Source organism: Nicotiana sylvestris, chromosome 8, assembly GCF_000393655.2.
Source record: "Nicotiana sylvestris chromosome 8, ASM39365v2, whole genome shotgun sequence".
Taxonomy (NCBI): domain Eukaryota; kingdom Viridiplantae; phylum Streptophyta; class Magnoliopsida; order Solanales; family Solanaceae; genus Nicotiana; species Nicotiana sylvestris.
This window is the reverse complement of record NC_091064.1, coordinates 53,482,483-53,509,559: the sequence shown is the minus strand read 5'-3', so window position 1 is coordinate 53,509,559 and position 27,077 is coordinate 53,482,483. Positions and strand designations below refer to the sequence as shown.

The 27,077-nt window shown below is 34.9% G+C and overlaps 1 protein-coding gene and 1 non-coding gene across 2 annotated transcripts; both read right to left on the bottom strand.

Annotated features, from left to right (window-relative positions):
• Positions 1-4,447: 4,447 nt before the first annotated feature.
• Positions 4,448-18,937, bottom strand: LOC104210227 (MADS-box transcription factor 23-like). Its single transcript, XM_009759073.2, has 9 exons — positions 18,854-18,937; positions 18,512-18,764; positions 6,815-6,890; positions 6,605-6,666; positions 5,295-5,394; positions 5,181-5,222; positions 5,008-5,091; positions 4,814-4,923; positions 4,448-4,731 (listed from the first exon to the last, which is right to left on the bottom strand). Exons 2-9 carry the CDS (start codon positions 18,691-18,693, stop codon positions 4,716-4,718), a joined length of 672 nt encoding a protein of 223 aa, XP_009757375.1. The 5' UTR covers positions 18,694-18,764; positions 18,854-18,937; the 3' UTR covers positions 4,448-4,715.
• Positions 18,938-27,004: 8,067 nt separating this feature from the next.
• On the bottom strand, positions 27,005-27,077 carry TRNAI-UAU (transfer RNA isoleucine (anticodon UAU)). Its single transcript has one exon. It is a non-coding gene; the product is annotated as a tRNA-Ile (tRNA).

The window sequence follows — 27,077 nt, the reverse complement described above, 5'->3', positions numbered from 1 at the left end:
TCCAATATCCATCAGGTATGTTTTCACTCTATTATCAATAGCTTCTAACTCTGCCATATGCCTGTTGAATTCTTCAACAGTGTATGCTCTTGCTAAAGCAAAATATACTTCTTTGATTTGTTTTTGGCTCTTCCTGAAGTTTGTCTTTATGTTGTTCCACAGATGGAACATACATGCACAATGAGGGACTTCTGGATCGACAATTGAAGTTGCTTCCCATATAGCATCATGCCTGTCTGATACAATGCACATTCCCTCTCTTTGTCCATAGGTTTCTCTCAACTGCACGAAGAACCATTCCCACGATGCATCATTTTCCGAATCAACAATTGCATATGTGAGGGGTAGAATTTGTCCTGTAAACCCAAAGAACAAAATATCAATTACAACACACTATATTAATTTAGCATTTCATATAGTAGTATAGTCATAGGTAGGTGCAGGTGTGTAGAAAAACAACTATATACTCTGTTTGTATACTTGTATACCATACAGGTATCATATAATATTTGAAAATATTTTTTTTTGTTTCTTTAACTGAATGTAATTGTATTGTACACAAAATATTAATTTAGTATTTCATATAGTAGTATAGTTATAGGTACGTGCAGGTGTGTAGCAAAACAACTATATACTCTGTTAGTATACTTGTATCATAAATATTTGAAAATATTTTTTGTTTCTTTAACTGAATGTAATTGGATTGTATTCTTACCCTCTGCGTCTTGCGTGGAAGCCGTGAGTATGGTCCCTCTATATGTTGACTTTAAAAAACCTCCATCAACTACAACTATTGGCCTACAATAGACCCATCCTCTAATCGATGCATATATAGTTATGAATGCACACAAGAAGCTCCCATCTCCTTCAGTGTGTATTCGTGTCACTGATCTTGGGTTAGCGTACTCTAACATATAAAGATATGTTGGCATTTTCTTGTATGACTCACTTGGTGATCGTCTCAATAATTGTATTGCTTTTTCTTTTGATCTCCATGCTTGCATGTAGCTTAAATCCATACCATATGCTTTTTGGATGTCTCTCTGGATATCTGTTGGTGTATATATGGTTTTCGGGTCAACAAGTTTATCTTGTACCACAACTGCAACAAACGCTGAGACAGCTTGCTTTTGTGAACAAAATCTCTTATCAGTTAAACAACTGTGGACAGAATTGAAATCTGTCACTTTGAAAAGATTTGATGCTCGCAGGCTTGATGCTTTAAGTCTCCAAGTGCATCTTTCATCCACGCATTCAAGGATATACCTGTTTATAATATAAATACAGTTATGTATCATATTTTATTGATAAAAAACACACACAAAAATCCGTACAATTATATACTCACATGGTATACTCTGTTGGTATACTTATATACTGTATCAGTATCATATTTTGCTGATAAAAATATAGACAAAGCAGCACAATTCTATACTCATATAGTATACTGATTTAGCATACATATATACTATATTGGTATTATGTTTTACTGATAATAACAAAGACAAACCAATACAGTTATATACTCGCATAGTATATTGATATAGCATACTTATATACTATACCAGTATCACTGATAAAAAACACAGACAAACCAATACAATTCCATACTCTCATAGTATACTGATTTAGCATACTTATATACTATATAGGTATCACATAGTTTTTTACTTGAAAAGATGCAGACGAACCTTCTTGAGCATGATTTATGAACCCGATATTGACATTTTTCTCTAACAGCATACTGTTTCATAACGAGAGCCAACAGGTTCTTGTCTTCGTAAATTTGTCCTTTTTCAACATTTTGATGAAATTGATCAGTTATGATGTTTGCATCATCAAGTTCTAAAATGGCGTCATCTCCTTCTTGTACATCAAACGTAGTAATCATATCAGTGCTTTCAAATTGTGCAATTTCTGGTGAAATTGGAGCAACATCGAAACTGGAGGTGCTTGCAGCTATAGTGTTTTTAGCAAACAACACACACAGGGGAAGTGTTGTCATCCCTGCACTTGATTTTTTCAATTCCATATAAATACTAACACTCATATGGCTGCAAATTGTAATTGGTGGATATCCTTGAGCAATAGCATACTGAATAACTATTGTTTTACTGTCCTTTTGCAGTTGCTTTGCAATTTCTCTGAGAAGTTGTTCAAATTTCCAATAGGTCTTTATTAGAATTGCATCAACATGAAAATTTATGAAATTATTGTTATCATCCCATTCTCCACTATGTTGCAGCAGAATTGGAATATTTTCCATGATTCTAAAGTTATAATCACTTTTATGTCCAAAATTGAATCTCAACAATGCAAATTTCAACAGTGTTCGGAATCAACAGTGTTCGAAATTTCAACAAAACAACAGCAAAATCAAACCTCTAGATCTCCAAACCTAGATTAGAATTTTCAGCTAAAATTCAGAAGTTTAGCTCCGAAATCAAAATCAAACCAACAGCAAAATCAAAATCTGAAGAGAACAGCGAAATTAAAATTCGAATCAGCATCTTCGATCTGTTTTTTCACACTTACTGCTCTTCGATCAGTGGAAATCTCAATTTTGTGCGCTAATTTTCTGAAATTTTGAAGAGCTTCTGCGTTTTTCCACGTTTGTGCGCTAATTTTCTGAAATTTTGAGCAGCTTCTGCGTTTTTATACGTAGGGCATTAAAAGCGTGGGTAGTTATTTTGTTATTGTCGTTTATTTATTAAATGGGTAGGAGTTGTAATTATTTAGTGGGTAGAATTCTTTAATGGGTAGGGGAGGGTAAATAGTTTCACTTTTATAGGTAGTCCTGTCTTTTCCCCTTTAAAAAACTTATTTACCTTCACTATTGAAGTTTTAACTTAATTACAAGTTGATATATAATTTACCAATTATATACAAATTAGTATTAAATGAGTATCCCTTTATAATAGAAATTGAATAGAGAATAGCAGTTATACTATCTTTGCTCCCTCTCCCTCTCCCTCTTTCTCTCTCTCTCTCACACACCTTCTTTGTTCTTTCTCCAACCTTATTTTTTTCCTTCTATTTTCTCTATTTTTCTCTCTTCTCTCATCTACTTTGTCCTTATTTTTCCAGGAAATTCATTATTGGATTTCAATCCTCCATGTACTATTTTTGTGGTATTAATAAACTGGTAGGGGTCGTGGCCTCTGTATTTTTCTCTCTTCTCTCATCTATTTTGTCCTTATTTTTCCAGGAAATTCATTATTGGATTTAAATCCACCATGTACTATTTTTGTGATATTAATAAACTGGTAGGGGTCGTGGCCTAACCCCCACCACCATGGTGGTTTTTGATTAAAAAAAATAAAAAATCCTTTTACTATATAGTTTTAACTTAGCAATTTTCTTTCATATTTGCAAAATTGATGTTCGAATTAAAATTGTCAATCAATAAATTTTAAAGGTGTTTAAATCTCCACCATTGACAGCCATAAAAAAACTTTGAATTTGAATTAGGGTTTTCAAAAAATATTATTTATTTGGATTGGGTGTTATTGCAAATAATTGAAAATATTCTTTGGAGTTTATATCTTAATTTTGAGAGTGTTTAGTGAAGATCTTAGAGTTAATTTTGGCTGGTTTTCAGATTGAAATTCGAAGAAGAAGAAAAAGACATGACATACAATATACATGCAAAATTGCACTAAATTATATTAAAGTTTGTATTATAGTTGTATGTAAATTGTATTTTGTTGTAGTCATACTTTTTTTATTCGAATGTTGTATGAAAGTTAAAAATAGTTATATAATATATGAATTGTTGTATGAAATTTGTATTTAAGCTATAAATACTATCTTTTTATATAAAGTTGTTGACATGTATCATAATTGTATTAAGAGAGGAAGTTTTGGTTGGAATTTTAGAGAAGAAGAACACAACACATACAAAATATATACAAAAAACATATCGTTGTATAAAATTTGTTTGATAATTATATTTAAGTTGTATGATGTTGTAGTTGTATTTAACTAAGTAAAAATGATGTATGAAACTTATAGATAAATTAAAAATAAGTTGTATAAAATTTATTTTTAGTTTATATATTGTACATGCAGCAAATTTATATCATGGGCTGCTTGTCGGAGATGGAAGATAGATGAAAGTGGAGAAGGGTGACAGAGAAGACATGTAATTTTATGAGGTGTTTGGGAAGATGAGATGAAAGTGGGTAATTTGCAGAGAAGAGAGATTAAATGGAGAAGATGGTTAAAGGGTATAGTTGTAATTTACAGTGGTTTATTTTTTAATAAAAGTAAGGACATGTATCACAATTTTATTCAAAAACTGGTCAAGAAAAAAAAGCAGTATGTCTTATGCATACTCCGGAAAGGTCGACCGTCCAAGGTAATTTTGGTCCGTAAAAAATGTTTAACAAAGATTTTGTTCATAGTTCAAGAGTAACTTGTGTATTTAGCTACAAGAAAAAGGAAGTAGAAAAATGCACGTCATTGTATATAAGCATGTGAGAATTAGTTGTTGAAACAAAAAGCCACGTGTAAGCTAATTTACATTTTCACTCTGCTTGCACGCGACAAAATGGAGGTGAAATAGCTCTACCTATCACTTGGCACGAGAGGAAGATGAGAGGGCATTACTTTTTGGATGCTAAACTATCCTTACTCTCGCTAGTGTGGTATTTCCAAGGCCTTAACTCAAGCCATGCTTTCTGCTAGGCTTTCACTGTCATCAGCGATCAGAGCTATTGCAGTTGTAACCTGATATGTTTCAATCAACACATTGTAATTATTCTATGAGATTGCTATATCAAAGGTTTCTGTACAAGTTGAAGAATGTTACCCTAATCTAATTTCGTCTTCTTCTGATCTATTGACGTGTACTGGAACACATGAATTCGCTTGTCCACTGAAACTTCCCTCTTCTTTTCTAATGTCAATTGCTCCATAACCCTGAGAAAAAAAGAAAAAAAAACTAGTATTTAATTTTAATTATGAAGTAGACATCTCTGTTTTGTTTATAACAGAAATCTGTACCTTCTTAAGAAGTTGTCTGTTTTCATGTTGGACGAGAGTGATCTTCTTAGAAAGTTCTATATTTTCATGATGAATAAGAGCTCTCTGCAGGATATTAATTAGAGGTGGTAAGTAATTAGAACAAGTGCAAAACAGCTCCTAATTACAGTGATTTATATACTGTGATTAAAAACCTTTTGATTTAATTCTTCTATCTCATCAGTAAGCATTTTTTCCTGCAGAAACGTGAAAGCTCGTGAAATATTGAACACTGATGTAAAAATTGGATAAGGAAGAGATTTTCTTGCCTTTTTAGTGCGGATATTTTTTAATCTCATTTCCAGTTGGTTTTCCAGAGCGTCGAGATCACTGATTCTCATGCCTGAAAGTTCTTCACCCTTAAGTCTCCTGCAATATTTTTTCACATGTACCTGACTATAAACTTTGATAGTTGTTGACATTCTATAACATTGCTGATAATCAAAGACATCAGCATAATACGTGTCAGATTGGTCTTGCCTTTGTTTTACTAGTAAGTAATTGATGATAGTAGATTGGATATAAATTTTTCATTCTTAAACGTAATTAGAATAAGATCATGTATCCTCAGTCCAGATTTAGATCAAGCATAACCGTGGAAATTAATATTAAACAAAGAAAGGTCCCAAATTATTCTGTGAATGTGATGATCTTAGCTTGATATGTAGTTATTCAGCTCTCTCCTGCAAAATATATGTGGACATTTTGACACTTACAAACTGCCTTATATTTTCAAATGAATCTCTCCCTTGCTCCTCAAATCCTTGTCTATAATTGAGGCATTGAAGTTTAATCTCTGGTAGATAGCTTTATCTTTTCAATCTCTGGTATATTTTGGTCGACTGATTCGACATCAACAACTGTTCAAGTAGAGTACACCAACTTCATCAGTAAACAGGATCTTTCACACTAAAATACACCTCTACTTTGGAGTGTTTTTGACATTTGTTATCACAATCAATGTTGTATAGTGTTGATTAGGGGTGACAAAATGGTTCAAAGAAAACAGTTAACCACCCATATTATTCATTAAACAATGGGTCGGATAATGAACTATTTAAAAATGGGTCAAATATGGATAAGAACCATATTATTCATTTAGAAAATGGATAACCAATGGGTAACTAGTGGATAACCAATGGGTCTAACTTAAAGCCTCAAATTGGAGATTTCTCAAGTTAGGGAAACTAAGAATTCTCCCAAAAGTGATCATATGCAAGAAGTCATGGATAATAATCCGTTTTTTATCCGTATTAAATATGGGTCGGGTCGGATAATTTACCCCTTTTTTATTACCCGTTTTCGACCCGAACCATATCCGACCCGACCCGCTCGTTTGTCACTCCTAGTGTTGATATATATGAGGAATAGCGAGAATATCATGCTATAATCACTACAAATGCTTATAAGAATTCATTTTGTAGTGTATATATATATTCACTTCAAATATTTTTTAGCTAATGTGCATCTACACTAGAATACCTTCACTAGACATTGCTTAATTGTACAAAATATATGCATCGGCTAGGCGAAGGGGATCGGATATTATGCTTGCTTTTGGAAAAAGTAATATGTGAACCTGTAGTTCTCTTGCAGATGGTCCATTTGCTGTCTCAACCTTTCTGCCTCTGTCTGCCACAACTGGCAGTTAAGAAACGTCAGAGGCAATTGAACATTCATGGCTAGATAAAATTTTAGATTGAATTGAGCTAAGTAAGTTGTGTTTAGACGATTATTAATGTTAGTGAAGTCTGCGGATATGTAAGGAGTAAAATGAGTAGAAGATTACCCTAGCCTCTGAAGAGGGTGTCAACAATTGATGGTGTTCTTTCTCTTCATTATATCTGTCAAATATTGATTTCATGCTGATAATAAGGAAAAGCTAAGATATTAGTCAATTGGAAGGTCTACATTGCCAAGATATCAAAGGTGGAAATTATATATGCTATTTGGTGATGAGGAGATTAATAAGAACATTATAAACACACTTTTGCACTGATAGACGACGAACTTATACATGAGATTTTTGCTAGTCTAAAACTGAAAGAAAAGTGATCAAGAGATATAAAACAACTAAGATATTCCTACATGACTTCATGCTATTTACTTGTAATGTTGGAACCAAAACGCAAACAACATCTGTTTTCTATTTTTCCTTCCTCTTAACCAACAAAAGATGACAAATTATAGCGCTGGAAAACAAGTGGAGGAAATATTCTTCTTCAAGTCTCTGAGCTTGCCTTAAATAAAAAAATGTCTATATATAGTGGCTTGATATTTAAAAATTTCTTCCAACTTGTACCCTAGACCAGCAGGGGTGGATCTTGGTATGAATTTATTGTGCTCAAGCACCCATTAACCCCAACGTGAGCTCTGGTAGTTATATAGAAAATAGTAAGAGAACTAAAATAGAATGGTCAATACCTAGTAAATAAAAAGTTAACGCATGAGGTGTTTGGAGGTGCATGAGTACGATTCTTAAGCAAAACATTAGCTACTTTTCCACAACACATTGACTTTCTCTTCTTTCCCCAATTCCAAATCAAGTCTTTTTCTTTCAATTGTTGATGTTTCCTTTTTGTTCTTTTCTATGTTTTCTTTTTCATTTATTTGTCTCATTGTGGCACATAAACGCGAAAAAGTAAGAACCAAGATTTGATTAAAGCTAGAGATATTGAAAAAGAAAAGAACGTGTCTCTCTTAATATTTTTTGTGGCTCACTTAATAATTTGTGTGGCTCAAAAGAAAAAAGTTTGAGGTACTATAAAAGTAGAAAACAGAAAAGCGAAAAGCTTTCGCAATTATAAGAAATGATGCTATTATATATATATATATATATATATATATATATATATATATATATTGAAAAATCGTCAAGCACAATTGTGACTAGAATATTTTTTAATAATGATATTATTATTAGTAGTTCACTATGTCTTGTATCTAAAAGTTTTTTCCGCAATGATAATATTAACGGTAGTTTTTTCATTACCTATATTTTTATGGTGGCAAATAGTTATGCACTTATATTATGTGATTGGTAACAACTTTACCTTAAAGGAAGTGAGTACCCACGATCTTAAAATTATGGATATACCACTATGTACCTTATTTAACTCTAGACTTCTCCCTTTCTCAAATACATGTACGTACAAAACTATCATTGTTACATCGATTTCTTAAAACATGAACTCAGTAAATTCATGTGCTAATTTGGATGAATTTAATTTAATTATCCCGCATCTTCCTTTAAAATAATTGATTCATTACAATAGGCATTTTGATTTTTGGGACACATCAATCTTTAATGTCTTAGCTTGCTAAAGATATCCATAACTTATTCTTGTGTCTATAGCATATTTTTTCAGCTATAGCATCATCCATCAATTGTTCTCCGTGTCCCTCATCATCATTATCATTGTCATCATTATCTTTTTTCTGACTTCATATATAGAAAGTACTGTTTCCGTCCAATCTATGATGAATGAGATTGAGGTTATCCATCTTTCCCATGGCAGCGACATTATTTGCTACCTATCTATTCAAGATTCTTCCTCATACATCTACTCCATGTAGGCAACTGCTTTATCAGGATTAAATACCTCGGTGGGTTCCATATCCTCAAATCTTTCAAAAGCTACTTAATTTCTATCTCCATACGTAGTTCTACTACCTAAAAATATAATGTCTTCAGCCTCGTGCTTCCCCGTCCCATTCTCAATCTGAAGATCATTCATTTTCAAATCTTCGTCCACAGGTTTCTCAAGACAATTAACTTTGATGCCAAATGTTGAAAATTTTTGAAACGGGGAGGATTCTCAATCATGGTTTCTCTTCAAGACAAGTGGAGGAATGTACTCTTTTTACTTCTCTCAACTTCCTTAAATAAAATGGCTAAAAGGTACTTAATTCTAGGAATATATCTAGTCCAGTACGTGCAACTATTTTATCTAGACTTTTTCCTTTCCCATATACATGTGCAAAACGTACATACATGTATTGTTACATTAAGTTTATAATTACATGAACTATCTAAATTTATGTATTAGACTCATCCCAAGTATATGAATTTACTTCGAAAATAAATTTCCAAAGGATACATGCATGATTTTGTACATGTACTTTGGAATTTAAAAAGCATGATACAAGAATGCCTATAAATGCGTGGTACTATGTTTATTTTGTTCTAGCCAAGTTGAGAGAAGTAAATAAATATCATTTCCTCCAGTTTTTATCAAGAGAAAACGACGATTAGGAATACTTCTCCTCTTCGAATTTCTAATCATTTTTAGAAAATAAATATATTTTCTACAATGCTATCAAGAATTTAAAAGTTAACTGCTTTTGAAGGATTATATTGATAGCAAGAAGCCAAATAAAGGTTTCAACACTGCTTATGTAGTAGCTTTACAACGAGGGATCTTGAGTAGGTAGGTAACAGATTTTCCATATAAAAGAAGGATAAAAATATCCCTACTTTCATCCATCAAAATTGGATGACAAGGCTTCTTTCTATGAAGGTAGAGAAAAATATAATAATGATAAAGATGAAAACAACGAGTAGATATACATGCAATAAAGAATTGATGGATGAAGGGGTCTATTGAGATTATAGAGTTGTAGCATATTGTTGCATTGTATTTATTTGTTAATTGAGTGAGTTAGTCAGTTGGTTAGCTTAGGAGATGAGTTAGTTGCAAGGGTAGTCTGTTAATTAGCTGTCATACACATGTTTGTCATACGTTATTAGTTTTTCTTTTTCTTACACGTGTATAAGTACTGAAGTTAGTTAATGAAAATACATAGAAGTTTTTTCTATTTTCATCATCTCTCTAAAATCTTCCTTTCTTCTCTCTATGCGAGCTCAAGGTCAGTCAACAATGGAGGTTGGTCTGTTATCTTAGCTCCAATCTCGACATGGTATCAGAGCACAGCTCTAATTTCTCGACATAAATCATCTTCAATTTCATCAATTTCTCTTTTCATTTCTCAAAATCGGAAAGTACGAGTTCACACCTTGACGGAAGGGTTTCTGAAATTTTCACCTAGTTTCTTCAAATTGAGTGATCAGTTACTCTAATTTTCTAAAAATCTACTACAATCGATGGCCAGAGATAAGAGAACTCAAGGTACAACTAGTAATTTGGATTCGACTAACCCACTGTACATGCACCCATCAGAGAGTGCCAGAACGACGTTAGATCCCGTTGTTTTTTGACGGAACCGGCTACAAATCCTAGATAAGAGGAGTTCTTAGAGCATTGCAAGTGAAGAACAAAGCCGGTTTTAATTTATTACATGAAAGTGTAAGAAACCTAACACTGATGAAGAAACTTATGATCAGTGGGCTCGTTGCGATGATATGGTTACATCATGGATTTTGAGTTCACTCTCAAAAGATCTGGCAGATAGTCTACAATATGTCAATGACGCTAAGGAATTATGGCAGGAGTTGGAAGACATATAAGATCAGACTAATGGAGGTAAGCTTTATCAACTACAAAAGGAGATTAGTGACCTTAGTCAAGGAGCTTTGTACATCACAGGGTATTACACGAAAATGAAATGACTTTGGGAGGAATTGAACACCTTGAATGCATATGCACAGTGCAATTGCCAATGTACTTATGGTGCAAAAGCAAACATGCATAAAGATGAGTAGGATCGAAGACTAATTCAGTTCTTAATGGGCATGAATGAGGTTTATACATTTGTGAGAAGGTAGTATATTGATGATGAATTCGTTGCCCAACATAGCATAGGCTTTTTCTATCCTTATCCAAGAAGAAAAATAGAGAGAAGTCAGACCAAACAACAAATTAGTCATGGAGTCCACTTCATTGAGTGCAAATGAACCTGGCAATGCCAAATTTAGAACAAATTACAATCAAAGGGGAAGCAATACTGGGCCAAACTCATACAATTCAAACAAGTCAAATTATCCACCTGCCAAGTCTCGAATGTTTTATGACTATTGTAAAAAGCCAGGACACACCAGGGACAACTGTTATAGAATTCATGGTTTCCTACAAGATTTCAAGTTAAAAAGGGGAGAAATGCATCACCTGCTTCAAATGTTCATGCAAATTGTGAGGAGATGGAAGATGGCAATCAAAGTCAGGGACTTCAGAGCCTGACAAAGGAGCAGCACAACCAATTACTCAGCTTACTAGAGAAATTCCCAGGATGAAACACAGGAGAAGGCCTTAATAACAACATGACTTGTGGAGCTGCAAACATAACGTATGTATTCTAGCTTGTTCTACTTATAAAGAGATTGCTTAAACAACCGTGTGTAGATGTTCTAAATCAGTTGCTGACTTGTGAATATTAGATAGTGGAGCCTCAAATCATATGACATATAGAAAATCTTTTTTAAATAATATTAGAACTTTGTCCTACCCTTTCCTAGTTACTTTACCTAACAGATATAGAGTGAAAGTGACAGAAATTGGAGATGCATTTCTTGGTCCTATGTTAACCTTAGTCAAAGTGTTGTATATGCCTACTTTCAAATACAACCTCATCTCTATTCATTCCTTGACAGATTACCTCAACTGCATAGTTAACTTCCGTAAATACCTTTGTATGATGCAAGCTCCTTCAATGAAGAGTCCTCTGGGGATTGGTAAGGCAAGGAGTGGCTTGTACTTCCTTTGCCCTAAGTGGCATGGGTGTTCAGAGTCTGATTCAATTTCAGTCCCTATCAATCTTTGTTCTTATTCTTGTTTTCCTACATTGACTGATGCTGTAAATATAGGAAAGAGTCACAATTTACCTCTACAATCCTTGTCAAATGTAAATAGGTCATCTCAGTCACATAACAATGTAGATACTCTTTACTCAAGCAATAAAACTGACTCTTCCTTTAATGTCAATTCTCTTCTGTTGTCTTCTGCATCTCATAAAGATAACATTGAGCATCTATGGCATAACAGGCTAGGCCATGTATCCTTTGTGAAAATGAGAGGTCTTTCCACTATACCTATTGATTTTTCCCCCAAACAGCCATTCACTTGCCCTGTCTGCCCTATGGCAAGGCAGACAAGGTTGCCTTTTGGCCAAAGAACTTCATCCATCACCAAAATATTTGAACTCTATGGGGTTCCTATATCACATAGCCACACATGACAATTACAAATATTTTCTTACCATGGTTGATGACTGTAGTAGATCAACCTGAACACATCTCTTAAGTAGCAAAAGTAACACTCTTCAAGAGATCAAGGCTTTTGTTTCCATGATTAAAAATGAGTTTAGTACCTCAGTCAAGACTGTTACGTCAGATAATGGGTTGGAATTTGGAAACAATAAAGCTATGCTGTTCTTTCAAGAAAAAGGTATATTCCACCAGAAAATACGTGCATGCACACCACAACAAAATGGTGTGGTTGAAAGAAAATACAAATACCTACTATAAATAGCTAGAGCCTTACTTTATCAGTCCAAATTGCCAATGAGATACTGGGGAGAGTGTATACTAACTACTACATACTTGATAAATAGGCTGCCCTCTTCAATTCTCAACAATAAATGCACCTTTGAGGTCCTTTACAACAGAAAACCAACTTATTCACATCTTAAAAGCTTTGGTTGGTTGTGTTATACCACCACACTCAAAACTCACAAAGATAAATTTGAGCTTAGAGCCACTCCCCATGTAACACTCCTCAAATTTATAAAAGTTTCGAGACACGCTAACTATAGAACTAAATTATTACTATTTTTATTATTTTTATCTTGCCTATAGTGAAATATATATAATTGGATATACAATTAGAAAAATATTAATAGTTTTAATATTTTTAATTATTAAAAGTGAGTATCATTAATTATTAGTTAAAAAAAAGGAAAAAAGGGCCTAAAGCCCAAAAAGGGACTGATGGAATAAAAAGGCTTCAAGCCTTAATGAAACAGAACAACGTTCTGTTATTGCAAAAGCCTTAGAGCAAACTCACGAAACAGAGAGCTAGGAAACTCACGCAGGCAACGAAAAAAATCTAGGGTTTCTTACAAATCATTAATTCTTGAACTCAGGTATGTAAAATCCCATATTATCAATAACCCTACAGTAGTAATAGGTAAGAATTGAATAGTGAATTCCCTTCTTCCTCTATATCAACAATAAATTTCATATTTAGGTGTAGTACTTTAAAATTGATTAAAATGCACTGTTGTAAAACCAATTGTTTGACTGGTGTCAATTGAACTGGGGCCTACGTATTGGCTCGAGAAGTTTTGAGGTGAGTTAATATAATCCTTTACTAAAGTGGTTTAATTCACAAAAGCACGTATACAAGGTGTTTGACGAATTGCTTAAAAGAGTTTATATTTGCTTAATTGGAGCGAGTGAGTACCTATTAATTTAGAATTTTTCTAGCAAAAGTTTAGATAATTTATTATGATATATGTGCACAAATTTATTATTTTCAAAAGTCTAGCAAGAATCAAATAAATGTTTCTAACTAGTCAAGCAATCTTTTAATAACAATCTTTAATTAACCGTGTAAAACCTTAAACAACAATTGAACTATCGTTACGGATTTCTGTATTCTAAAATTGGTCAACAAGAACATTAATACTAGATTATAATTCCAGCTAGTTGGAGACCTTATTATCAACTTCCAGTAAAATATCTCCAATAGCTAAATTTGCTATATGGAGAATAAATTTAGCACTAATTAAAGATGGAAACAAGCCAACAAAAAGTTCACGTTATCACCTTTAATTTCTTTCTATAATGTTGAATAGTATTGTCTTTACTAATGTAAGAAAGTAATATTTTATTATTTAAAATTAATTTTGATACGTAAGATTCTTGGAATATGCTTCTTTCGCTTTTTGTAATTGGTCAGATGTTAATTTATGGGTGTCAAAATCAGCATATAATGTGTTATTCTTTTATGCTATTTTCATGTTGAAAATTTATGAAGAAGCAAGAATCTTTAGAAATACTTTTAGATGTTTATTTCATTCTTATATCATGCTTTATATTTAAGGATACCAGCCCGAGCATGTACATGATATTCTAAAAAGAAAAGATTTAGACTCGAAAAGTCATAAGAAGAAGTAGAAAAAAAAGATTTTTGGGAGTATCATTTATTCTGAGAAGGGGTCATCGTCCATGCCAAGGGTCCTGACCAAGGCATTGACTTCCTGAAACTACTTGTGCCAAAGTAGGGAGAACATGAGCCGAGGGTCTCGTTGCTGAGAAATTACTTAACAATGCTAAGGTATGATACATGAGCGCTGAGAACCATGAAGCGAGTGACACCTCGTGGATTGGGCCTATTCGATCAGGTTGGGATCGAACCCGTGCCGATCACACGATGACTGAGACAGAATTAAGTCAGGATATTTGGAACTCCCAAAGTATAAAGTGAAGTATTTTTTTTATAAGAAAGAAAAAGAAAAGAATTTCTTTTAGAATATTCATAAACTGCTATTATGCAATTATTTTAGAATTATTCTTATAAGCTTTATATTTTACATGCATTAGAACCTTTGCTCGTAATGTATATGTTATTAAAGTTTTGCCCCCTGTTGTTGAGACTCACTGAGTACAATGGATGGTATTGACGTTCTCTTTTGGGAACCTACGTTGGTCTGCGGTACCATGTAGGAACCGGATTTGCAGGCGAGCAGGCTACTGGTTGGGACTTCTTTCTCTTCCAGTTCTATTGGTGAGCTCCGCTTTTGTTCGTGGAGTATTCCTTAGAGTTATCTTTATTTAGTTATTTCTTTGTTTACTTAGAGAACTGGCCAGAAAATCTCATGTCCTGAGCAGTGCGTCAGTTTATCAGTGGAGGCTTCATAGACATAGTCGTTGGGTTAAGATTCAGATGTTTTTGATTATAACTTAGCAGTAATTCAGTAGTTACTACGAATAAAGTTTTGGAGTTGTTTTGGTTAAATATTTAAATTAATCAAAAGTATTTGGTTAGAGTATTGCCTTGTTGCATATAAAGTTTGGAGTTATAATAAATTTGATAAGCAGAGATGGTTCGCTCGGTCATATTTAGTAATCGAGTGTCGGTCCCGGCTTGTTCAGAAAATGGGTCATGACACCCCATGTGTTTGTAGGATATCCTTTTGGGATCAAAGGATATAAGGTCATTGATTTAGCCGCAAAGAGGGTACATGTGTCTAGAGATGTTGTGTTTCATGAAGATGTTTTTCCTTTTTCCATTTCACCTGAACATTCTTTTTTCCCTTCTGTATTGCATATGATAAACCACAATTCTCCATATCCCAATTCTACTGTGATTACACCTGATGATCATTATAATCATGATAGAAATGCATCAACTTCTGTCACTAACAGTCTTATATCTGAAGGCCCTCACTCACCAGGCACTAATTAATTGCCACCCTACAAACACACCATACCACATTGCACATATGAGCCCAGATCCAGAACTAAATGTTTCACCTGAAGGCCATTCAGAGTATCACACAACATCCTTCAATCAAGTACCACACAACATAGAACTCAATGTTAATCAACCAAATAACACACAACATAGAAGATCAAGCAGAACACTCAGCATACCTTCACACCTCAAGGACTATGTCTATACACTACCCAATCTACAATCAAACAATCACTTAAGCAACAATACAAACCTTTAACATCAATCAGTCTCAACTTCACTTACTGCTTTTTTCTCCAATAACCATTATGTGTCATTCAATACATTGAGCCATGACAGCCAGCAACTAGTTAAGAACATTTCACATGAGTGTAAACAATACTCTTATGAGGAGGCAACTTTGAATCCTGCCTGGAAAGTAGCAATGACACAAGAATTTGAAGCTTTATATGCTAACCATACTTGGGATCTAGTTAAGTTGCCTATAGGAAAGAAAACCATAGGATTCAAGTGGGTGACAAAATAAAACACAAAGCAAATGGAAGTGTGGAAACGTACAAAGCAAGACTTCTGGTAATGAAGGGATATACACAGGAAGCTGGGATTGACTACAGAAACTTTTTCTCTAGTGGTTAAGATGACCACTGTTAGAGCCCTGATCAGTACTGCAATAAAGAAAGGATGGGATCTTTATCATCTGGATATGAATAATGCATTCCTCTATGGGGATCTACATGAAGAAGTATATATGGAAATCCCACAAGGCCTAATGGTAGAAAACACACAGCTTGTGTGCAGACTAAGGAAGTCTCTGTATGGACTTAAACAAGCAAGTAGACAATGGTATGTTAAGTTGACAGAGTCCTTGTATTCTAGAGGTTTTAGACATTCAAACAATGATTACTCCTTGTTTTATAAAAGCAAGGTGATTCATCTATATTTGTAGCTATATATGTTGATGATGTGATCCTCACTGGGACCGACCTTGAGGAAATTAAAACACTGAAGACTTACTTGCATAATCAGTTCAGAATAAAAAACTTAAGCAAGTTACACTACTTTTTGGGGCTAGAGATTCTCTATAAGGATGATGGAGTGTTGATCCCCCAAAGGAAGTTCACCACTGACCTATTGAAAGAGTATGATTGTCTGGAGTATTTTGTTTTTTCATCTCCTCTAGATTCATCAACCAAACTAAAGACTGAAGAAGGTACTTTGCTTTATGATCCATCTTATTATAGAAAACTAGTTGGGAAGCTCAACTTCCTCACAAACACAAGGCTGGATATTGCATACAATGTACAACACTCAAGCCAATTTATGCAGGCACAAAGAGAGCCCCACCTTAAGGATGTTGTACATGTACTCAGGTACCTGAAGAATGATTCTACTCTAGGCACTTTTCTGTCTAATGATCCCTCTTACAAAGTCACAGCTTATTATGACTCAGATTGGGCAGCTTGCCCTGATTCAAGTAGATCTGTAAGTGGGTATCTTGTACTCGTTGGAGGCAGTCCTATTAGCTGGAAATCAAAGAAGCAAACTACTGTCTCATTGTCTTCTGCAGAAGCAGAGTACAGATCCTTGAGAAAGGTGGTTGGAGAATTGGTATGAGTGCAGAGATTGTTGGAAGGACTAACAGTTCCATGTACTCATCCTATTCCAGTTTTTTGTGATAGCCAGGCAGCTATCCACATTGCTAGGAGCCATATGTTCAATGAGAGGACAAAGCATATAGAAGTCGATTGCCACTCTGTGAGAGACAAGCTGCATAATGGTCTGATTACACTTAATCATATTTCTACTCATGATCAGCTAGCTGGCATTTTAACAAAGGCTCTCACAGGGATCAAGCATTCGAATCTTCTTCACAAGTTGGCAGTGAGTTCCTCACCTCCAACTTGGGGGGGGGGGATATTGAGATTATAGAGTTGTAGTATATTGTTGCCTTGTATTTATTTGTTAATTGAGTTAGTTAGTCAGTTGGTTATCTTAGGAGTTGAGTTAGTTGCAAGGGTAGTCTGGTAATTAGCTGTCATACACCTGTTACACGTTATTAGTTTTTCTTTTTCTTATACGTGCATAGTACTGAAGTTAGTTAATGAAAATATACATAAGTTTTCCCCATTTTCATCATCTCTCTAGAATCTTCCTTTCTTCTCTCTATGCGAGCTCAAGGTCAGCCAACAATGGAGGTTGGTTTGTTATCTTAGCTCCAATTTCGACAGGGTCATTGCAAAACTTTTACGATTCTATTTACTTATGTTGTTGTCGCTAGTGATCAAGAGTCCAAGGACTTAGACTCCATGGCCACTTGTCGGATTTTCGCAAGTCATCTATGAAGAGGATTGGAGGAAGCTGAAACAAAAATCGGTTGAACCAAAGCTTTCTTGAAGTAGAAAGATGAACGGTGTGGTTGCATCAAAGAGGCCGTAAAGATATGATGAGTTAGGGAAGATTCAAGAAAGAAGTTGAGCTCGAGTTTGTGACGTCATAAGGCCAAGTTATGTGTATCTTCACCAAGCTATTTAAAAGGTATGACTACCTCGATTCATCTCCAGTATATGTATTTACTTTGTTCGTATATTAGAATATTAATATAAGAATGCATACATGATTCTATACATGTGTTTGGAAAAAAAGGTGCACGTTAGAACAGTGTTGATAAGTAAATAGGTACCAATGGTCATTTTATTAAAGCCAAGTTGAGAAAATAAGTAAAAACACTTTCCTTAATGTGCTTCTAATAGTCTCCCCAAATTTTCCAACACGCTCATATTGATTCTCATCCTAATTCATACTACATCATTTATATTCGTCTAGTGCCCTGCAGGCCGAAGGACCAATTAGAAAGATTTGTTAACTGCTGCTTAATTATGATTGACGGGTATTATTTTCACCTAGCTCCAAGGATAATGAGTTAAATTCTCCTAATTGTTAGTATATAATTACTTTTGTTCTAACTGAGCATAAAATGTCTCAGCCGTCACTCAAATTAAAGAAGATGCTATTTATTTCCGCGACCGAAAATTAAACATAATTAAGACGTAGAAGAGTAGACTAAGATTCAAATCAATATTTTGTATGGTTAATAAGAAGGAAAGAATAAGAACCTGGAGCTTGAGTATTCATAGAGGCGACCAGTACTGGAAAAGATGGTTACTAAAACTTCAGCGTCGCAAAGGATGGCTAGTTCCTTGGCTTTCTTAATTAATCCGCTTTTCCGTTTTGAGAAGGTCACCTGCCTGCTTGCCGGATTCTCAATTCTTCTGATCGCGATCTTTCCTCTTGCCATACTTCACTGCTACAACGTACAGCTTCTGCACACGAACCAAACTAAATTGGCTTCGAATGCTTCAATGTCACCTGTTTACGAGAGATAACTGAACCAATTTCTAATTGTTTATTGGTTAAATGGAAAAATTAATTGCATAGTTACGAGAGGGGGTGCTTACACGATGGTGTCTGATGACGGTCCTTGCTTGGTTAGAAATTTATGGTCAGCGCGAGCAACAAAAACCGCTTGTTTTGATAAAACCCTATAATTCAAAAGTGGTTTATGAGTACGTGCGAGATGAGGTCATGGATAAACTAAGATACAGACAAGAGAGTTGCCTAACAGCCTGCCACTATCATATAATATACTCTTCTAATCGTACCGTTTCTCCATAACAGAAAAAGTATCAACGCACACGAACCTAACACGCCTGAGTTTTTTGGATCTTAGCGTACGTCGATTTAATTATTAAACGTTTTTAGGATAATCTTGTAATTACAAGTAGACATACCATGTGATTACATTTCAGTCTAAGGTATTGTTTTTATTAAACAAAAGCAGCCTTTGGGGTTGGGAACAAGCTAAGCAACCATCTATATTAATAACCAATATGTCTTATCACTAAGACAAAATGGTTATTGATATAGAAGTTTACTTATTCCTACCAGAGGATGCTTTTCTCTGACCAATATGTAAGAATGTATAGGTGGAGGACATGAACCATTACCTCCACTTTTCATGTTTTGGAAAGGGGTTTCCTAATTCCATTAGAAAAGCATAGGTATTTCAGCTCTGTACGGAATCAAAAGGTTGCCTTTTGAGACAAAAATAGGCGAAAAAATATTTTGAATATAATTCTATGTATAGCGCATATAATACTTGTGCTATACCTTAATGAGGCCGTTAAGATATACCGCACGCTATGTTTATTATTTTGAAACACTAAGTATAGCACATACATTACATGCGCTATACCTAAACCTGAAAAGTCGGTCAGGTATAGCACATGTAGTACATGCGCTATACTTATATAACTAACATCCCCCTTCTCTTCCTGATAGCTCACTCTATCTTCGGTCATGTATAGGTTCAGTTTACTATTATTGACTTATCCAAATAATTTGGTTCAAAACAGAGTTGATTTGACATGATTCAGACGCTCGGTTGTGAATTTGAAAGTTCTTAAGTTTCATTAAAAATTTCATACATTTTAATGTCTAATCTGTGGTTCTAGGTGTTATTTTGGTGTTTTGATCGCGCGAGTGAGTTCGTATGATGTTATTACACTTGTGTGCACGCTTGGTTTGGAGCTCGAGGGGCTCGGATGAGTTTCAGATAGGATATGAACCATTTGAACTTAGAAGAATTTGTTGGTTTTGGGCTACTGCTAATATATGGTGTGTCCTTCTTCGCGATCGCGAAGAGTAATCTGGGTTAGGGAGGTTTTTTTCTATGTGAACGCTAGGCTCTGTACGCAAATGCGAAGCTATGGTGGGATCACCCTTCGTGAATGCGAAGAGTAAGGAACCTAGGAGGGGGATAGAGGGTTTGCTTTACGCGAATGCGAGCCAAGGCTCGTGAATGCGATGGCCAGAGGGGAAAGAATATCACAAACGCGTGAATCCCCTCGCGAACGCGTAGGCCTTTGGCCACTGCTGCTTCGTGATCACATCAGGTGTCTCACGAACGCGATGAACACCTAATTCCCAAACTTTAAAATATCTCAAACACGGGATTTCACCCATTTTTTACCATCTTTTCATTAGAGCTCAGCCTAGAGGCGATTTTGAAGAGAAAATTCATCACCAATTCATAGGTTCATATAGGTTAACTCCTTTTCTTCCATTTCCATCAACAACCATTGATTTCTAACTTTAATCTATGCCTTTTTAGGGTAGAAAATTAGGAATTTGGGAAGAATTGGATGTTTTTGTAAAATTGAGATTTAGACCTCAAATCGAGGTCGGATTTTAAAACTAATTGCAAAATCGGGGTTGTAGTGAATGGATAATTGGGTTTTGGTTTGAATTTCGAGTTTTGACCAAACTGGCCCGGGGTTAACTTTTGTTTAATCTTTTGAAAAAGTGTAAAGATCTTAGCTTTACGTATTGTAATTAATTTTTCTTGCATTGTTTGTTGATATTAAGCCGATTTTGATTAGAGTTGGTTGGTTCAGAGGTGAATTTAAGAGAAAAGGCCCCAGTTGAGCTTTGATTTCTTGCGGAGCGAAGTAAGTGTTGAGTCTAACCTTGATTTGAGTGCATTAGGAGCCCTTGAACTATATGTTATGTAATTTACATGTGTAGCAGCGTATATGCGAGGTGACAAGTGTATATACACCGCCGAAGTAGTTATTTTCATGTTTTCCGTATTTTATTAATTTTTTTGTAACCTATCTTAACTATTATATGTCTTAATTGCTTCCTATGCCTTAACTTGTTACTTGTCACTATTTTCCCTTATATTGAAATGCTCGTTTCTTCCATGCTCCACGATTACCTGCTACTTGCCTTAATTGTCTTACTTATATACTTTAATTGTCATATATTTGGCTTGTCTTGTTGTATTGTATTAATTGTAGCATTTCTTGACTCGGTATGAGATTCCTTTATGGTTTTGCTCTCATAATTCTTTAATCGCAGAGATTCTTGTGAATTGAGTTGTTGAGTTGATTACATTTATTAATTTTGTTTATGGATCGGGTTGCACGTCGCAACGGGTGGAACAAGGGAAGATTGATATTGATATGGCCGGATCGGGTTGCACGCTGCAACAGATTTTATATGTGATATTGATATGGTGAAATAAGGGAGGATTATGATATTGATTCTAATTATATGGTGGGATCGGGTTGCGCGCTGCAACGGATTTTACTTGTTATTATTTATACTTATATGGTGGAATAATAGAGGATTGTGTTTGTACGGTGGGATCGGGTTCTGCGCCGCAACGGATTATGTGTTTTATATTCATTGTTGCATTGTGTTACCTTTTAGTGTTGCCATACGAGGTACTGAGGCACGATGTTTCTGGTGCTACCGATTTCAAGAATTGAGTTTATTTTCATCAGTTAACTGCCTTATCGTTCTGCATTTCCTTTCTTGTTATTATTGTTATACTATGTGCAGCTTATTGTAAATGACCCGCCTTAGCCACGACACCACTTCGTCGAGTTTAGGCTCAGCACTTATAAAGTATATGAGATAGGTTGTACTCATACTACACTCTACACTTCTAGTGCGGATATTGAGGCCGGTCTCAACGGCGGTCAGTAGATTGCTTAGATTGATTGCCTGACAGAGACTTGAGATACAACTGCTCAGACAGTTTTACTTTCATTCAGACCATGGTTTGTATTATTCTAGTCACTCGTGCACTTGTGACACCAGTTCTGAGATTGTATCTAGATATCGCTGTTATTACGTTTTTCCTCATTCTATTTTAGTTATTTCAGTTGCTGAGTTATTATTTAATATGAATTGTTTAAAATGGTTAAAAACTATTCTAATGTTGGCTTGTCTGGCAACAGATACTCCAGGATTAAAAATAGTACCGGGTTAACTTATACCCGTCAGATGGAATAATAATTCCAGAATAAGTTTTCACATGATAAAACGGTAAAATTGACAATTCCATAATTAATATAACATACCAAACAGTCAATAAAAATCGTATCAGAATAATTAATCCCAACATTACTAATTTCAGCCTACCTAATACTAAGCATAGCTTGTATTCAAGTCAAACGACGATTAAAAGTAAAGGAGGTTAATTAGACCATGTATGCCTGCTATATATATGTTGCTACTCAAATTATTAATACTCTTTTATCATAGGCGAAATGTTCAAGGCCTAATTTGATTCTTTTGCATTTCTTTTCTCTTTGTTCCTCCGTCGTCCGTCACGCCATTCTGGATGACCCTTTCTTTCTTGATTTGAGCAGTTGCTGCAATCACATGCATATCCCAACTAATGACTGAAAACTTCTGCAGGTCATGTGAGATCACCTGGCCCACCACTACTATGAGAATATTATCTGTCTCGTGTTTTTCAAGTATAAGCTAGTCCACCTATCAAGATCTTACTGTACGGAGTAATTAATTATATTTCTCAGTTCAAGCTTCAGAGAGGCTTTCTTAGATTTATGTGTGAAGGCATATGCAAGTTTGTTATTAACTGAACCTTTAGCAAACTGGATTTTCTAGTTGGGAAGATTTATAAGATATGAATAATTATACCCTTAGGGGTAGTTCGGTTGGAATAGGGTTTATGCCGGTATAAGTTATGTTGTGATAAGTTATGCTGAGATTGTTGTTTATTCACTGTTTGGTATGTTGTATCAAGAATGACAATTGTATAATTTATAAGAAGAATGTATAAGTTATATCGGTGCTAATTACCCCATCCTCTATAAGGTATAAGTTATCCCGGTGTAAAAATTAGTACCAGGATAAATTATACCTAGTTTGCTAACCAAACAGAGTATTAAGGTGGTATTAAATTTTTATATCACCCCTATATCTTCTTATACCTCATACCAAACGAACAACTCATAAAGTGAGATAAGATATGGGACAGGACCGCCTCTAATGTGTTGAGTAGTAAGGATTGTGCCTTAGACCTCAAAATTTTGGGAGCCCCATTTTTAAAAAATAATAGGTTTATATACGTATTCAAAAAATAAGATTTAGTACTTTTAATACAAAAGGTTTTTAATATAAAATAAAAGAAAGCTCTTTAGATACAAAAATAAAGTAATAATTTACTTACTTAAACATGGGTAGATGAATAGTTTTTCCAACATTTCAATTTTTCACTTCTTACTCCTTTATTAGATAACGTGTAAAAATTTTACTCTCCCTTTCTTTTGTCCAAGTCAATCTTTCTTTTTCCGATCTCTTCATATTTCAGAAACTCCAACATATTTTCTGTCTTTCTCTTTAATATTCTTATTCACCTTCTTTCTCCAAGAAATTTAAACTTCCAATAGTTCAGTACTTTTATTGCTCTACAAAATCTTATCTAAAATTAACAATATTTTAAGAAAGATTAAATGAGTTGGCTATATTATTAATTGAAAATGAATAATTAGGGAAATCGATTAAAAAGAATTATTAATACTCCGTATCTCAAAAACCTAGAAAAATAGACTTTAAATAAAAACATATCGTATAACTTTCTTTTAAAAATTTAGGCCTCATATTAAATTTTGCTTTTGGCCATGCGTATACTTGAGCCGCCCCTAGTGTGGGATTAAATTCATACCATGTTTGGTTGACGGTATAATATCCACACTAATTCTGCACTTTGAAGCCTCAAATACCTCATTATAGCTCTCCTCGATTTTGCGTACACAGTCCGGGCGTGTTTCTCCAAAGCGTTTATGTTAAAAACTGAGAAAATATAAAAAATTTGCCTTAAAATCCATTTGAGTTGACTTCGGTCAACATTTTGAGCAAACGGACCTGGATTCATATTTTGACGGTCCAGATGGGTCTGTATCGTGATTTGGGATTAAGGCATATGTCTGCAATCAAATTTAGAAGTTCCTAGCTTGAGTTATCAGACTTTGTTGAAATTTGAAAGTTAAAGGCATAATGAATTTGAAATGTTTGACCAATGGTTGACTTTTGGATATCGAGTCCGTATTTTAGTTTCGAAATCCGGTATAGGTCCAATACCATATTTATGACTTGCCTATCAAATTTGGTGAGAAATGGAGTTGGTTTGACGTGATTCGGACATCCGGTTGTGAAAGAAGTTTCAAAGTATACTTGAAAATTTTATTTTATTTGGTGTTCAATTCGTAGTTTTAGGTGTTATTTTGGTGATTTGATCGAGCGAGCAAGTTCGCATGATATTTTTAGACTTATGTGCATGTTTGGTCCCGAGGGCTCAGGTGAGTTTCCGATAGGCTACAAAGTTAAATTTGGACTTAGAACATTGCTGGTGTGCTTCAGTTTTTGTTGCGGGCCTCAGACCTTGCAATTGCGAGATCAGGCATCGCATTTGCGGCCACTGATGGATTCACATTTGCGTGCTATTCATCGCATTTGCGAAGAGTAATTGGGGTGGCCAGAGTTCGCATTTGCGAACAAAACTTCGCATTTGCGAAGTGGGGCTGTGGTAAGTAGTGTCGCAATTACGGTAAAATGGTCTCAATTGCAGAAGGTCAGAGTTCGCATTTGCGAACGATTCTTCACATTTGCGAAGAAAGCAGAGATGAGAAGAACTTCGAATTTGAGGGGTTCACACCAGGTCGCAAATGCGACATCTGCAACCGATCAAAATAGGAGTTAGACGGGATTTTTATTCATTCTCTCAAAATTTCAAACTTAAGAACCCTGGAGGCGATTTTTCAAAGGACTCTTCTTTCCCAAATCATTGGTAAGTGATTCTAAACTAGTTTCTTTCAATCTTTCACTACTTTACCTAAGATTTCAACCTAAAGGCTAGTGTGTTCATAGTAGAAATTGGGGTTTTGGGTAGAATTAGGAATTTTTGTAAATTTGGGATTAGACCTCAAATTGAGGTGGGATTCTAGAATAAATTACATAATCAGGCTCGGGGGTGAATGGGTAATCGGGTTTTGGTCCAAATTTCGAGTTTGGACCAGGGGGCGTGGGACTTGACTTTTTGTTGACTTTTTCAATAATGGCCTAAATTGAATTCTTTGTAATCATGATAGTTCCTAGGGCTTAATTTGAATCGTTTGGTTGGTAATTTGCTAGATTCTATTGGTTCGGAGGCTTGTTTGAAAGGAAAAGCTGTAGTTGGGCTTTGAGTTGATCCTTTGGAGCGAGGTAAGTGTCGTGGTTAACCTTGACTTGAGGAATTAGGACTTATTTATTCATTTTCTACATGTTTAGATGTTGGGAATGACGTATATGTGAGGTGACGAGTACCTATATGTTGTTGGGTTAAAGCATGCGGGTGGGACTTGTGCCTTGCATTTATTGCTAATTTGATCATGTTATCCATGCTTAGACTAGTTAATTGTTAAATTGATCATTCTTATCATGTTTACGGGCTTTTGTGATAATTGAGCACTGATTCCAAGTTGAGATTGGTATTGTGGAACCGTTGTTGAAGTAAGGCTTGCACTTGTTAATCCTATCGCCATGTTATTACTTCTTCTCTTTATGTGGTAACGGAGAATGTTAATGCACGAAGGATGATGCCGTGACATGTTATGAGAGTTAATGCACGAAGGGTGATGCCGTGATATGTTATGAGAGTTAATGCACGATGAGTGATGTCGTGCCGTATTTATTGATTTATACTATGAGTGAGAGTAAAAGCACGAAGGGTGGTGCCGTGCAATATCATTGTTTCCTTGTGAGGTTGAGAGTAAAAGCACGAAGAGTGATGCCGTGCAATTTTCTTCATTGTGCTTACTGATTTTTAACTAGTTAAAGGCATATTGACTGTTCTGGTTATCATTTCTGATGTATCTCTCGTATCATGTATCCCTTTTAGCATGTTGATCACGCCCAACTATGCCTTATAAAAAGGACAAAGCGGTCACTGCAAATATATTCCGGTTAACAAGTCCAGAGTCGAATCCCACAGGAAATTAACCTATCGATCACAATAATTGGACTCATAGAAATTCACATATTCAATCTTCAGAGATATTTGAGTAAAAAATTGGGTGTTTATTTACTAAATATTACATAATAAAAATGCAGTAATTAAGAACTAGCTATAAACAGGTTGTAAGCAAGAATGAGAATGGTCTAAGGTTCTGATTTCCCCTTTTGTCGGAATACTTTCCGCTATGTTTGCTATAAATTTGCCTAAGTCTTCTCTATCGATCATGATCAATCTGACTGTCGTAACTCTTTTCCGAGTAATTACAACAATATACTAGACATATTCTCCTGAATTACGCTAGCTGGTCGTAGTTATAGCTCACTTAGATCGCACCCAAGGTTTCGTTATCTCTAATCACACATTTAAACCCTTTGTATTTATCCCTCATATACGTTAAGAGTGGTGTTGTTCGACAACTACCTAAATATACACTCTCTCCCGATTAATGCATACTAAATAGGCCTTTGAGCCCGCATAGAGCCTTTGATTATACCTCGCCGAAAATCTGGTTGTTGTGAATAATGTATTTCAGAAGAGTCCTCCGAATATTTTGGTCTTACATAAGATTCGATATCTTTTTGGAATATGAACAAAGAAGAGAAGATAGGCTCATTATATTCATAAAAAAAGATATGAGAATTTACCTTAGGTAATAGAGCGTGGCAATATTCTTTGATTTCAAAGGAACATTATCAATCATCTAAAAAATGGAATAAAAAAAAGAATAGGGAAAAGCCGGCTATCGGAATCGAACCGATGACCATCACATTATAAATGCGATGCTCTGACCTCTGAGCTAAGCGAGC